This window comes from Ursus americanus, chromosome 34 (genome assembly GCF_024610735.1).
Source record: "Ursus americanus isolate L20-20 chromosome 34, mUrsAme1.1.p, whole genome shotgun sequence".
NCBI lineage: Eukaryota > Metazoa > Chordata > Mammalia > Carnivora > Ursidae > Ursus > Ursus americanus.
Window position 1 is genome coordinate 8,430,170 of NC_142160.1, and position 14,238 is coordinate 8,444,407.

General features: G+C 44.3%; 1 protein-coding gene across 9 annotated transcripts in view; it reads right to left on the reverse strand.

Annotated features, from left to right (window-relative positions):
- The window catches only part of SMARCA2 (SWI/SNF related BAF chromatin remodeling complex subunit ATPase 2), a 170,231-nt gene that overhangs the window by 95,151 nt on the left and 60,842 nt on the right, over window positions 1-14,238 (reverse strand). For all 9 annotated transcript variants that reach the window (XM_045772431.2, XM_045772420.2, XM_045772427.2 and 6 more), the window contains 5 exons: window positions 12,186-12,349; window positions 10,750-10,816; window positions 9,977-10,087; window positions 6,991-7,233; window positions 5,472-5,585 (listed from right to left, as the gene is read on the reverse strand). In XM_045772431.2, the coding sequence (XP_045628387.2) occupies window positions 5,472-5,585; window positions 6,991-7,233; window positions 9,977-10,087; window positions 10,750-10,816; window positions 12,186-12,349 (699 nt within the window). The remainder of the gene's footprint in view (window positions 1-5,471; window positions 5,586-6,990; window positions 7,234-9,976; window positions 10,088-10,749; window positions 10,817-12,185; window positions 12,350-14,238) is intronic.

Consider the following 14,238-nt stretch of genomic DNA (forward strand, 5'->3'; position numbering starts at 1 on the left):
GCCTATATATCGCTTTATGAATTATACGTATGCCCTAACGTTAAGGTCTAAAGACACATGGAACTTTTAGGGTATGCTTGTCAAGGTAAAGGCAACCGACTGATTTCAAGGGGCCAATCTGATGACATATAATTATTTTTGGCCAATTCCCGCCCAATTACCCTACGATGTGGCTGATAAAAACCCACACCAGGAATAGAAGAGACAGGACTGCCTTCTTCTGTTTACCTATGCTGATGTTCTTCTCATGTTCAACCCGCACTCCTTTGCAGAATCTTTTTAAGCCTTTTGTCCGTGCTAGGGGCCAGGAGTGCTGGTCTAGTTAAAATCAGATCATCCTGCATCTTTGGTCGGGGCACAGGGAATCGCACCCCGCCTCACGACAGACAGCAAGCGCAGGAGTGGCGCTTTGAGGGTGGGGGTGGTCGGATGCCCCTGTGGTGGTGCTCCCTCTCACGCTCCCCCCGGGATGACCTCCCCAATCCAACCCAGGCACATGACTGACTTTTCGATCACACACGTGGGCACTGGTGTCAGTCTGTATGGCAAATGTCAACAAAGCCTATTTTTTTATTTTTAGAATATAAACGGAAGCTCTAGGATCTTCTTTCTGGATCCCAATGGGGTACTAGTAGCCACCCCTGCCCAAACACCACCCCCAAGGGCGTGTTGTGGAGACCCCTGCCCTAAAGGGCTTGAATGCCTGCATTATTCATCTGGGAGGGGTCCATGATATGGCCTTTCAGCGTCATGCCCTCGTCCAAGGTGAGTAGGCGTGTCGCCACACTCCGTCTGCTGACCTGTCACATCACGCCTGTTTCTGGGGCGACCCCTGCACCTTCCACCCCAGCCGTACACACGGCAGGCAGCCAACCAGAGCTACCCGCTGGGAAAAGGACAGACTGAACGGTTATAAGGTAGACATACAGACCGACCGACAGGGACCAAGGGAGAGAAGTTTCTGTGATAATCGTGCCCCCTAAACTCTGCTGGGTCTGAGTTGACCCCTGCAGATGTGATGGCTCCTGACGACGGCAGGAATGAAGTCTCTCCAACTATGCTGCCACTGCAGGAAATGAAGTCTCTTCCAGAGGGAGGAGTCCCCCCATGAGTGAGGTGGCGAGAGTCCCTGGGGCTAGTTTTGCTCAAGTTATATGTAAAACTGAGGTGCTCACCTCACCTACAGGATAATTCTCTCCAAAGAATTCTTACGTCAGTAGGTGATCAAACCGGTCCCTAGAAGGAGCGACATCAGGTGATCGTACTGGCTGGGAGTCTCCTCCACCCACCCCCGGAGAAGTACTCAGGCTTTACTCATAATTTCTGCCTGAATACTTACAACGTCCCTCCCAAAGGATGTATTATTGGAACAATGCACCCAGACTACGGTGTGTGATATGTTATCACTTTCTGAACTGAGATTTCCAAACAATAAGATGCCATATTTCAAAGTCCCAGGTTCTGGAATCTATGGGGCAAGAGAGGAACGAAGTAATGATTAACTACATCAAGCATTCCGAACGCTTATATCATGAATATACAAGTTGCCCATCTGTATGTTGTTTCATACAGATTAAGTCAAAATTAGGATTGATTTTAGGTAGGTCAGCCTCTAGTCGACCTCCAACATTGTATACATATTTTAGCATATTTAGACATCAATATATATACATCCGTCTGCACGTGTAGTTGGCTCTGGATTATCTATGAATTAACAAAGCGGACGGTCAGCATAGACAACCCCAAATAGGAGGTACATCGCAAAATCAATTTGTATTTAGTTTACGTCAGGTTTTATATATGCCCTTTCATCTGAGCTGCCATTCTTTCCTGGGTATAACGGGTGGATTTTATGCTACGGTGGGGTCGGGGGTGCTGGGGGGACGACACCTTCCCTTCCTCATTAGGTGTGTCATTGGACTCATGACATTATTAAATGCTCACTGACGAAAACTCATGTTTATTAAATACTCATCCATGAAAACTAATTTTGCTATGAAGTGGAGCTACACTTATCAAACTTTTGACCCCCTATATGCCTGCTTTAGTTCTATCCAAGCTCGTTCTGGCTACACTAGACAGAATGACTGTTTAGTACACACAAAATAGATTTCGTATTTTTAGGAGTTTTTCTAGCTTAAAACTCAACAATAAGAAAAGAAATGACCCAATTAAAAAACAAACAAACAAACAAACAAACAGGCAAAAGATTTGAGCACCGTTTCATCAAAGAAGACATATGGTGCCAAAGAAGCAAGGGAAAGGTGTCCAACATCAGTAGACGTTAGACAAATGCAGATTCATTACGTGGTACCAGTGCATACCTGCTGAAATGGCTAAAAATGTCAAGCAAACTGACAGCACCCGATGAGGACTGACGAGAACGTGAAGGAAACGCAAGGCTCAGACACTGCTGGTCCAACTGCCCAATGGTTCCAGAAGTTTCCTATAAAGCTGTGCATGCACTTACCGCGAGACCCGACAATCCTGCCCCTGGGTCTTCACTCCAGTGAAAAGAAAACCTACGCATCATGTGTACAGCAGATGCATCCATAATTGTCGACGACCAGAGACAACCCAACTGTCCCCTCCACTGAATGGACGGACCCACTATGGCGCGTCCATAGACTAGAATACTAACTCAACAGTAAACACGAGACAACCCTGGATATGGGCAACAACCTGGACGGAGCTCAAACACATTACACTGAGTGAAAAAAACCAGATGCAGAAGGTCTGATGATGAGACATGACGTCTGACTCCGTCCCTGCGACATTCTGGAAAAGGCAGAGCGATAGGGCCGGAGAACTGATCAGTGGTCACATGAGGCTAAGCGTTACGGAGAGGATTTGACTAAAAACAAGCAGTACCAGGGACTCTGGGGCGCGGGTACTGGGAGGGAGAACTGTTCTGCATTTTGACTGTGGGTGTGGTTCACATAACTGCATTTCTCAAAGCCCACAGAATTCTATACCCCAAAGAGTGGATTTTATATGTAAATGTAAAAATAAAAAACATTTCTCTAACTGGTGGCTTTTCATGAGAGCATTGGAGAATTACTGCCATGGAGTAGTTGGCCTTTTCCCTGCCATCAGCCAGAATTCCCGTCCAGGCTCTTTATAGAGGCTGAGAAAGACATCCGTGTTGTCTGTGGCTGTAAGCAGATGGTGGCAGAGGGAAGCTCCTTACCCCCCAAGGACGACACTTCAGTGGCCAACTTCCCTCAGGTAAAAAATCCTAACAAGACAGAAAAAGCAGAGAGGGAACACAGGCCGAATGACACCGGCAGCTGCCCACAATGATGGGTCCCCCGAGTGCCCTGGAAAGGCTGATGGGCTCAGGGGTGCGGGAGGGCCGCTGAAAGCGCGAGGACGAGCGTGTGGTGAGAAAGAACTTGAGGTGAACAAGAAGGAGAACTACAAGTCAGTAAGACAGCAACAGGAGTTGACACTAAGGAGCACGGTGGCCGCGACTGTCACGAGGTGAGAGCCTACCGCACGCCAGGCTTCGACTCACGGGTCCCACATCCATTCAGTCCTCTCAACTCTTCTGTGGGGCAGGTAGTATTTCTTTGCTGGTTCACTGATGGGAACACGGAGCCCCACTGGACTAACCGACCGACGTCACACGGTTAGTGAGAGACAGGGACCGTGATAGGGACCCATGTCCGCTCCGACAGGCAGAGCCCATGATTTCCGTTCCACCAAGCTGGGAGCTTGTCCGTAGATAACACACCACACACGGGGCAGTTACCATACCTCAAATAATACTCTGGTATTAAAGACTGTAAGTGCGCTTTATGCAGGACCACACTCTGTGTAATCTAACCGTATTTTTTTTTAAGTTTACCAATACTCAGGAAGCTCTTTTATGGAAGGAGCAGTGAAATAAATATTTTAGGAAGTGAAGGATTCCTTTATGATACAACCGATCACCTCATAACCCTTATGCTGGGCAAGTCTGGAGTTTTATAGAATGGATTTTCTTCAAACAGGGCATATTTCCAACATGTGATGCACTTTGAAAAATCTATCTATATTAGCCAGTCCTGGAAATTAAGTAAATAAGATGAAGAAGTTTTATAGAATGAATAAATGAAGGACTTCGGTTAATTACCTTTGATTTTATACCTCTGCTAAAGAAACAGAAGTCTGGGACACGGTAAAATCATGAACATCCATCTCTCCACCTTGCAGGATCTCTTGCTGGGAAGTGGCTCACGGTGCCCACATGACCACTGGACCCATTCCCCAGTTATTCACTAACTAGGGTCCACCTTGAACAGTAAGGGGGTTACCCAAAGACGCCAAGACCAGAGGAAGTCAAAAGAATGTCAACAGCATTCAACCCCCAAGATGCATTCACTAGCAAAACGAAATACTTAAATATTTAGGCTTCTGCTGGGATAAGCACGATATAAGACCTGTGCTTATGTTAAATGTTTTCTTCCTGGCGGTTAATGAATACGGGGAATCGGGAACAAAATTCTCTCTTAATAAAGTGACCAACTTTGTACGCTCTCTTGTCAACTCCCACTTAAGAAACGAATAGAATGAACCAGTCTGTACAAAAAGACAGAGTCCTTACACGGAAAAAACACAGTGATGCAAAGTACACATTTCAGAACTGGCTCGTCTACAGAGGAAGCTCAAATCCAAACGCCTCTCCTGCGACAGGTAGTACGCAATGCCAAACAGCCCGTCTTCAGGAGAATAAAGTTAGAACTCAGAAGCGTGTGGTTCCAAAACATGGTCGGGAACATATCAAACTAATCCCCGAACCAAACCAAAGAATGTGGAGCGAAGGGCTCGAAAGGTATTCTAAAGCACTGAGATGTCAGTGTGCAAAACACCATCTGAAAAATACCTGCTTAAAATATCACAGGAACTTAATTTTTATGGTGCGGGATGAAAACCATGTCCAAGAATACTCAGATGATGTGTCTGTAATTTGCAGGAACTCTGTTTTTCACTTATTACCTGAAGAGTGACATCACCAGCATCACAAGCATTAAATAAATGTCTAGGAAACCTGGTAAACGTTTATGAGGCCTTCTGATGATGATGCAAGACCCAAACTCATATCCTTGTCTGACTCACGAGCAGATCAATTCGGTGGCGCCTGCAAGAGTGAACTTAACAAGGTTAAAAACTTAAAAAAAACACAAAACCCTACATTTATAATGTTGATGTAAGTGAAAGCGAAAATGTCAGGAGACTCGATGAATTTGGTAATTTTACAAAAGCTGGCCCCAAAGCTTCAGGGAAACCAGGCTGAAAATACTGGAATTTCCCTTCTCTCCCTCTATATTAAAACCTCTACCTTCTATCAAACAAAAATGTCCTGTATGATATTTCCAAGATACCTGGGACTAAAACATGAGCCTGCTGTTTTAGAAACACAATTTCAGACACAGGTACTTGGGAGATCGGCAGGGAAAGAAACCACAGCTTTTGAATTTGCAACATACCTTTTCTGGCAGCTGGGACTCGACTTCCTTCTTCAGCCTCCTCAGTAAAAATGGTCTCAACACCTTATGTAGACGCCTGATGATCAATATAGTTTCCTCTTCATTTAAGTCCACCTACGAGAGAACGTCACATGAGTTGGACGTGGTTTTTCTTCTTTAACGATGTTTCACGAAATAATGCTTTTGGGTTACCTTTATTAATCTGTTGTGATACGTGATTGCAATTTTATGTCCATCAAGGCCAGGTCTTTACCTGTTATGCACACCTCAGAATCCTCCTCCCATGTACCAGGTGGTAATAACATGGCCTCTAAATGGGTGTCTCTGTCTTATGGAGTCCATGGGAAAGGGGCCAGAGCCACTGGTCTCCCAGCTCAGGATTTTTTTGGATAGGACTGCCACAAAGCCTTACTGAAAACTGAGACAGAACCCAAGTAAAGGGGCAACGGTTCTACTCTAGTCGAAGCCTTAAGTTAGGCTCCTAACTTGGATTGTCTCAGACGCAGAAACACCCCAAGGCGACAAGGCCTAAACATGAAAAGAAGAAGAGAGTAGACCCAGTGGATGGGGGCGGGTTTCCAAGCTCCTCTACCTCACTCCGCCTTCCCTCTGCTCTCATCTTGGTCAGTCCTCTTTCTGCAGAACCTTCTCCAGAACCTGTACGTCACGTTTCTCTATGAACCTCTAGGGGGCAGACTTGATCGACATTCCTTTCCACAAAGGGGCAGGCCCATGAATTACTGACAAATGGCAAAGGTCCCTAGAACGTACTTCGAAATTGAAGAGCTGAATAGTTCCAACATAAATGTCCCGAAAGCTTTCTAAGTGACTTTTCATTCCCACAGTTAAGAAACCACTAATCAAAAGGACAGGTACCCATTCCTTTTCTTGCAATGGCCCGTGTCTTCCTTTCATAAATGAGCTCCAAGAGAAGACAGATGGTGGAAGGAATGATAGTAAGAAATGTGAAAATGGCTACTCTGGGATTTGAGGAGTATTAATGTAGACACAAAACGGAGGCTCACACTAAAACTGGAAAAAATATGTACAGAAAATTAGCGTGAGCTAGTTCAGTTTCACACACAAACTCTTCGTCGGGAAACAGTTGAAAGAGAAGCCCAAGTTTATAACAAGAGAATATCTGCTCTCAGGTTTGTGTTCAGCTGGTTCGGTTGATCTGGTTAAATAGATTCAACAACTATCTCTCCATTCATCCTCCCTGTGGCCCACACAGATGAGGATTCCATCAGTCAGGATCATTCTTTAGTGGCCTGATTCACGTGTTCACAAAAGACCAAGTACCCGAGATCCTAGGACCCCAGACCCATCACTAGATCCATTTTCTTAGGACAGAAAATAACCCTGGAAAGAGAACATATGCACCCACTGATGAGTTTTGTAAAGTAAGCGATGCTGTCAGCCACCCTACAGTTTTCTGGGGCCCTAACATTCTCAGCTTTGGGCTCTTTACGATCATTTCACTGCCATACAGTGCAAAATACAAAAGTTAGACCAGTACCCTTTCTCCGGTCATGGCAAATGGAGCGTTAAACCACTGTTCAAATGTGCTGCAGCTCTTAAAAATGGTGGGGAGGAGGAAGTTAAGGAGGGCCCAGAGTTCCGGGAGCTTATTCTGCAGCGGGGTCCCAGTCAAGAGGATCCTTCTGGGGGCCACATAGTGAGTGTTCAAGACCTGAGTCAGCTTGCAGTGGTGATTCTTCATTCGGTGGCCTTCATCCACAATCATGTATTTCCACCGAATCTATAACACAAGAGGAAGGACCAACATGTGGTGAGCAAGCGAAAATACAACCACTTCTACAGGCAAGCGTGGTGTGGAAAACCAAGGAATTCAGACTTTGTGCATAATATGGTGTGATTTTCCTTCGGATAAAAAAAAAAAAATCTCAACAGTCTGTTTCTCACACTTGATAGATCGTGTAATACATCCCGTGATAATAGGATGTCAAAGCAACAGCGTTGCTTAGGGGCCATGCGATTCCAAATTGCTCTCACCAAAGAGGAGAACTTGGGCCCAGGATGAAATGGTTGGGCCAGGACTAGCTTCTGTGTCTCCCCAACCAACACTCCTTCTATTAATGCTAGACCATGATGGCTATCCCCGATTTAGTGTTCATGCTGCCTCGGCTCAGAGCAAGAAGAGAAGAGAGCTCTCTACTTGAAGCAGAAATTAATGACCGATTTTCCAAGATGGCGTCAGTAGGTACTTCTAGCTGAGACGCTCTGGCTTCATGCCTTCGCTTCTATTGTTATACTGTTAGTGCTTGGCTCAGCTCAGTGTTCTTTTTTCTTCTTAATTTGAATGAGTTGCTAACATTTAAAAGTTGGAATATTTCACTTAAAAATCTGAACATCCAGCTTCTCTTAAAAAAGTAAGATCTGGCAACCTGGAGTCTCTGGGTTCAGACATATTCCTTAACCTGCCAGGTCCTTACCTGCAGGTCTAGGATCACTGTTTTCAGATACCTAAAATGAAAGGATATACTCACTGGCACTGAAGACAATGCTAAAATATCATTCCTCTGTTTTTTCCAGAACTTTGGAATTAAACACAATCTCCTTTCCCAGCATGACTACCATGTGAAAAATAAAGAAGGGCCATATGACACGATCTTCCCTCCTAAGTCCGCACACAGGCCCCTTCCTCTCTCATAACTTACCCTTCAGCCCTCTTCAAGGTCACTGGTCTCAGTTTCTTTAAGTGAGAACAATGAGGAATGTCCCACTAAGCCTATTCATTCCCTACGAAACAGTGGCAATGGCCAAGAAAAGCATCTGGTGCTCAGATGTCCCCGGATCCTGCTCCAAAGCTCCCAGAGAGAGAGGAGAGAGACAAGCAGAGTATTCTAGATGGTCCCTGCCTTCCTCATTAGAAGTGACAGTAAAGTCGGGGGAGAAGAAATATAAAATCATTAGTCTGGCTGGGATGCTTGGGTAAAAAACAAAACAAACAAACAAACAAACAAACAAAAAAACCAACCAGAGCTTTGGGTCTTTTGTTTTGTTTTGACTCTTCCTCCACTATTTCTAAGAAAAGCGTCCTTGAGAATGAAGTGTATGGACAACTACCCCAAGCTTAGCAATAGCACGAAAAGAGACCAGCAGATACAAATGTATTTAAGTAAGCAGTCGAAATCTACTTTTTTAATTTAGCTTATGACCTAATAAACATGGAATCAGAGAGGACTTCGATTTTGCTAATCTACTCATTTACCAATTAGGTCTTCCGCTTGGACGACATATCGCTACCCCTGTCTATAGCTTCATTCCTCCAGCAACAAATAAAAGCAATTCATCTCATTACCAGGCATCTCTGATGAATTCTGAAATACATACACAGAAGACGTGATAGAATTTTTTTTTTAAAGGATCTCCGATGTACAAACACTTTCCCAGAGTCCTACCGAAAACATGTCATTTCTGACACTGCCAAATTCCTCTCTGAGAATGGGGAGCAGGAACACAGCCTTGTCACCAGTGCCATCTCAATGATTATATCTCTCCTGGGAGCACACTTCCTGTATGGTAACTCCTATGATGCCAGGAAGGCAACTCTCGGTTCCCAGAGCAAAGGTTTAGTGTGGACAGAGAACAGATTCCAGAAACGGATTCTGCTCGGTTCTGGATTCTGCTCGGTTACTTAGTTTCGGATTATAGCACTTCCAAAACACCACAGGGTAGGAGAAATTACCGGAGGAAGAAAAATAAAGTTTTCATGTTTGGTCCCATGAAAGAAGGTATTCTGAATGAATATATTAGGAGGCAAGGCGACAGAAATCAAAGAACAATGTTCTATTTTCTGGCTAAAGGACAACTTCGGACGTACAAATTAGGAGACATGCGTGTCACAGGTAGAAAACAACTCTTTCTCAGCTTCGAGTGAACAGTCACAGAAACAGCCCAGAGTCTTCCAAACAATGGCCCATTATTTTAGCAGGGAAAAAACCCAACACGGGAATAGCACCAAAGCCGCACTCTGGACAAATGTTCACATGGAGAAGACCATATGGAGAGGTGCCTACTCATCTTTGGAGAGACAAAGGCACAAGAGGAATGAAGTCATGCTGCTGTCAATAACCCAGGGCAACAAAAACAATTATTTCTTCCACAAGCACGTTCAGGGCCGCTGGAGAGATAAGGAGTTGCAGAAGGAGCCCAGGTGAATTTTTTTAAGAGATGTACTCATTAACTATGAGAGTCTAGGTAAAAGAACCAGGATCAAGGACATATGCCAACAAAACAAAACAAAACGAAACAAAAAAAAAGCATGCATAAAATTAAAACCCATTCCCAAAATATATCTGACTCTGAGAGAGAGAAAGAGGGAGGGAGTGGGAGAAAGAAAGAGAGAGAAAGAGAGAGAGAGAGGGAAAAGCCATCTAATGATCAAATTATACCAGTGAGTATAATTTGGGGAATACTTTACACTCCAGTGCAATGGTCCGTAATTAGAGGTAAAAGAACTTTTTTTTAAAAAAACATACCTTTGCAAGAATGTGCTTGTCTTTGATAATGTACTCGTAAGTAGTCAGGAGGACGTTGAATTTGCCACTCCGCAGCTGGGGGACAAGGGAGCGACGCATGGCAGGGGTGCCCTGAATGGAAAGAAATACACACACATATATATTACCCAATGGAAGTAATGTGTGCATTTTGTCTCACTATTCATGGCTTAATGGAGCCCAGACGTGTGACTGTGGATTACACCTCTATGCATTATCATATACAGATCCATTATCCACAAAGAAAGTGCCTGGCGAAATCGCGCACATCTGGACACTTTTCAGACCCTCATAGGCAGGCTTTCCCCCTGAAAACCGAGGGAGGGGAAGACGGATAAGGAAATTACAGCAACCTCGAGGTGGCCGAGAACCCGCTGCTCGGCTGAAAGGCTCCATTTCTACGGGAGCGTGCAGCAGGCAGCCCGTGGCCCGGGTAATTGCCGAACTTTGCAGCAACAGCGGGCACGGCGGCGGCGCGCGGAATGCGCGGTATTTGTCATTTGTATTACTCTCATCAGAAACCTCGCAATATGATAATTAACAATTTTCTTCTGCATTTCACTATCTGAAAGTAATTACGGTTTATTACAGTAATCTTCTTGGGATGATTAACTCACACTGTTTGCTACATGATGCACATGACAAAACTTTACAACCGAATACAGTTCACAGATGTGCATATGGAATGAAGGGGGAAAAAAAGAGGGTCTATTTTTTGCTTTTCCACATTTATATATAAATACAGCATTCCAAACCTTGTAAGAAATTTTCACCACAGAAGGAGCCCATTTGTCAAATTCATATGTCCAGTTAGACAGAGTCCTAGAGAACAAAAAAGAAAACACACAGAGAAAAAGACATTTGTATCAAAGTCGGTGGTTAAAAAGATGTTCTTATTCACGCTCGGGCCTCACCTTGAAAGGGGCGAGAGAATATAAAATATCTCAACTACGTATTTCTTTGAAAGGTGTGGAAATAAGAGATAAGTGGGAAATAAGCTGCCCCAAAGCATGACAAGTGTGTCAGTTCCTAAGAAATCTCGTAAGAAAAAAAAAAAATAAAAAAAATGCATAAACATAGAGGGGGGAAAAACCCTTAATTTCAATATTGAAAACAGCAATTGCCAGAGCGATCTGGGGACTCTTTAAAAACAGCCATGTAAGTTCACAGAAGAGTTGAGTCAGGAAAAAGAAATGACAAAAGCACATGAAAATATGAAATAAATCTGTCAAGAGGGAGCAGGGGGAGAAATATGGAATGCCTTTTTTTTTAAATCCCTGAAAGCCTCCCCATAATATAGGAGTCAGAACTTGCAAAATATAGATGAAGAGCAAATATATCCTCGAAACGTACATACGATACGAAGGCTGTCTAAATACTGCGGATTCGGGTAACACAGATTTAGCAGGTCTGCAAACAGTCCTCGTTTAGACAGAATTTGCAAATGCTGAACCAGAATCCTTTTTGTTTGTTTGTTTGGCCAGATCCAAGTCTGTATTAGTCTGTATTAGCACCGAGACAGACAAAGGTCTCAGTGACTAGAACTGCGATCTGACGCCCGCAGACAGAGACACCCCACTCCCAGGGGGGCCGTTCTGAACAGGTATTCCTTCTCTCAGAAGAGTCCGGAAAAGACTAACGAGAACCACCCAGGCTCTGGGAACTGAGCGGAGAGCAGGAAGACCGGTCCTTGCAGGGTAGCAAAACCGCTCCGTTAAACTGCCCGTTCTGAAGGCAGTTTAATGCAAAATTGACATGTGCGATTGTGATCTCGACTCTGTTTTAAGAGATACTGTCAAGGCAGATTTAAGAGGACGTAGTTTTTGAATATATGTAACCTTTCGGAAATGGGACAAGGAAAAAAAAATCCAAGAAATCTTTAAAAAAATAGATTATCGAAACCTTTCTGCTCCTCAAGCTGCTTAAGGTGACAAATAAGACAGCCCTGCGGTGTGCGGGTGGTGTAGACCACGGGGTGGTGCTAAGGGCCGATAAAATCGCTCAGTCCTGTGTTTAAATGGCCATTCAAAGAGGCCAGGGGTGGGAAGTGAAAACGTTAGTCCAGATCAGATGCTCCTGGCGATCCCACTACATGCTCAAAGCTGCCTTACTTGAAAAACAAGGACAAGCTACTAATAGGGCCATCTACAACCTACAGAAAGATAAGTACGGAATAAATGACTTTACTTACGAAAGGGGAACAATGATGAGATAGGGGCCATTGAGTCTTTTGTGCTCCATCAGATAAGTGATGAGTGCAATGGTTTGTATGGTCTTCCCTAGCCCCATTTCATCAGCTAAGATCCCGTTCAAATTGTTATTATACAGGGAAACCATCCATTCCAGGCCCTGGAGCTGAAATGAAGAGTAATTGCTTCAATTATCCAAGATCTGCACAGGTAATTAATACTAATACAACTCAAGTGAGGCTGTGACTTCTTAACTCCTCGGTGCTATATGTTGGATTTCCCACAGTAGGAGCGTGGGGAAGCACCAACACAAAAAGAATGTAAAATACGAGCCTGTAATCAGCCCCGCTGCTTGGCAGGTGCTAAGTGTTAATCAGATTTAGAGATGACGGGCTGCAGCGCACTGGTGGGATTTTAAGCAGCTTTGCTGCTCATCCCTACTTAGCATTTCACAGTATATGACATTCCAGAGTTATTATAAATGAAGAAAACCCAAACTAAAATCCATTCCAACCACTCCAAGAACAAAAAGCCAATGTGAGGATTAGAGACAAACAAACCAGAAGGCAGGTTTGGCACCCAGATCAGAGATCATTAGACACAGCCTTCTCGGCCATGAAGAGCCTCCCCCGGGGCGGGATCCCCTCCGTGAGGAAGCCGGCTGACCAGGGAGCCGGGGCCGCTGCTGGGCCCGCAGGAGGGCACTTCCTGGTGGAGCGGAAGCTCCGGGGCCTCGCATGGAAACTCGCCATGCGGGTGCTCCCCACGGGCAGCGCAGTGGAGGGCGACTGCCTGGAAACATGTCCCATGTATTTTTAAGGTACGAAAGCCCTGCACCAGAGACGCAGCTTTTTGTGGAGTTCCTGTGTTAAGTACAAGAAAGACTGGGGTGAGAATACAAAATTGTTCCAATCCCTTCTCCCAATCACCAATACCAATACTGCTACCATAGCACAGATGTTGGGTTTAAAAGGTAGGAGCAATTCCATACATCTGTTTATTTATATTATATTATATATATATAATATATATTATAAAATATACAATACATATAGCTATTTATACATATTATATATTACGTATTACATGGAAGTGAATATACATAAATATACAAATATATAAATATGCATGTCTGCTCAAGTCAATTTAGCTTGCTAATGAAGTTATGCTCAGGGAAATGTTAATTTTAATTTCTTTTATGTAAGAACCAAGTGAGTAATTCAATTATTTTCAATATTTACTAAGTGACTGTTGTGTGCAAAGGACCATGCAAGGAAGTACAGCAGATGGATGTTGGGCTGTGCAAAATGCATGGCTCCCTTCAGAAGTTTGCAGTCAGAGAGGAGACAAAGGGCATTCACATATCCACATGCACCAAGAAGGCGCTGAAAGGACGCGGCGTACATGTAAATACATATAATCTTATTTAAAATCATTCCAGCGCACATACTCAATTGCATTGGGCAGAGATTTTCTAGGGAGAGCCCTGCAATGGTCTGCAGAAATACTTCCATAGGCCACCTAGGGTACCTTGTACCACACAAGACTCCAAATCATCCTAAAGGATTCTGCAGAAGGACCGCAACACTAAGAGATGAGAGAAACAGGAAGAGCTCCGAGGGAACGGGCAAAGACAGAGAAGAAGGGAAGTGACCGGAAATCACAGTGGGGGGCAGGAGGGGCTGCAGGCCTGCAACAGGACCCCGAGACCACCAGACCTTTAGGAAAGTCAACTAAATGCCAGAAACATCTGGACAGTGGTGGCGGATTTTTTTTTTTTTTTTAATGAAAATAGGCAAAGGGGCTGAATTTTGGATTCATGTTAAACCCAGATGAAACAGAAGCATAAACTGGCAGCAGAGGAGACGAACAATTCACAAAAATGGGTGGGAGGTGATTTGGGTTTCCCCAGACCATGGAACTGGAGGGTTTGGGTAGCGAACCAAACGTGTGTGGCTTTCCCGGGGAAGCAGCAGGAAGACCCCTGCTATGTCATGGTTACGTAACTATTAATAATACACAAACCTGTCAGGCAGCAGGTGACAGAAAGTTTAC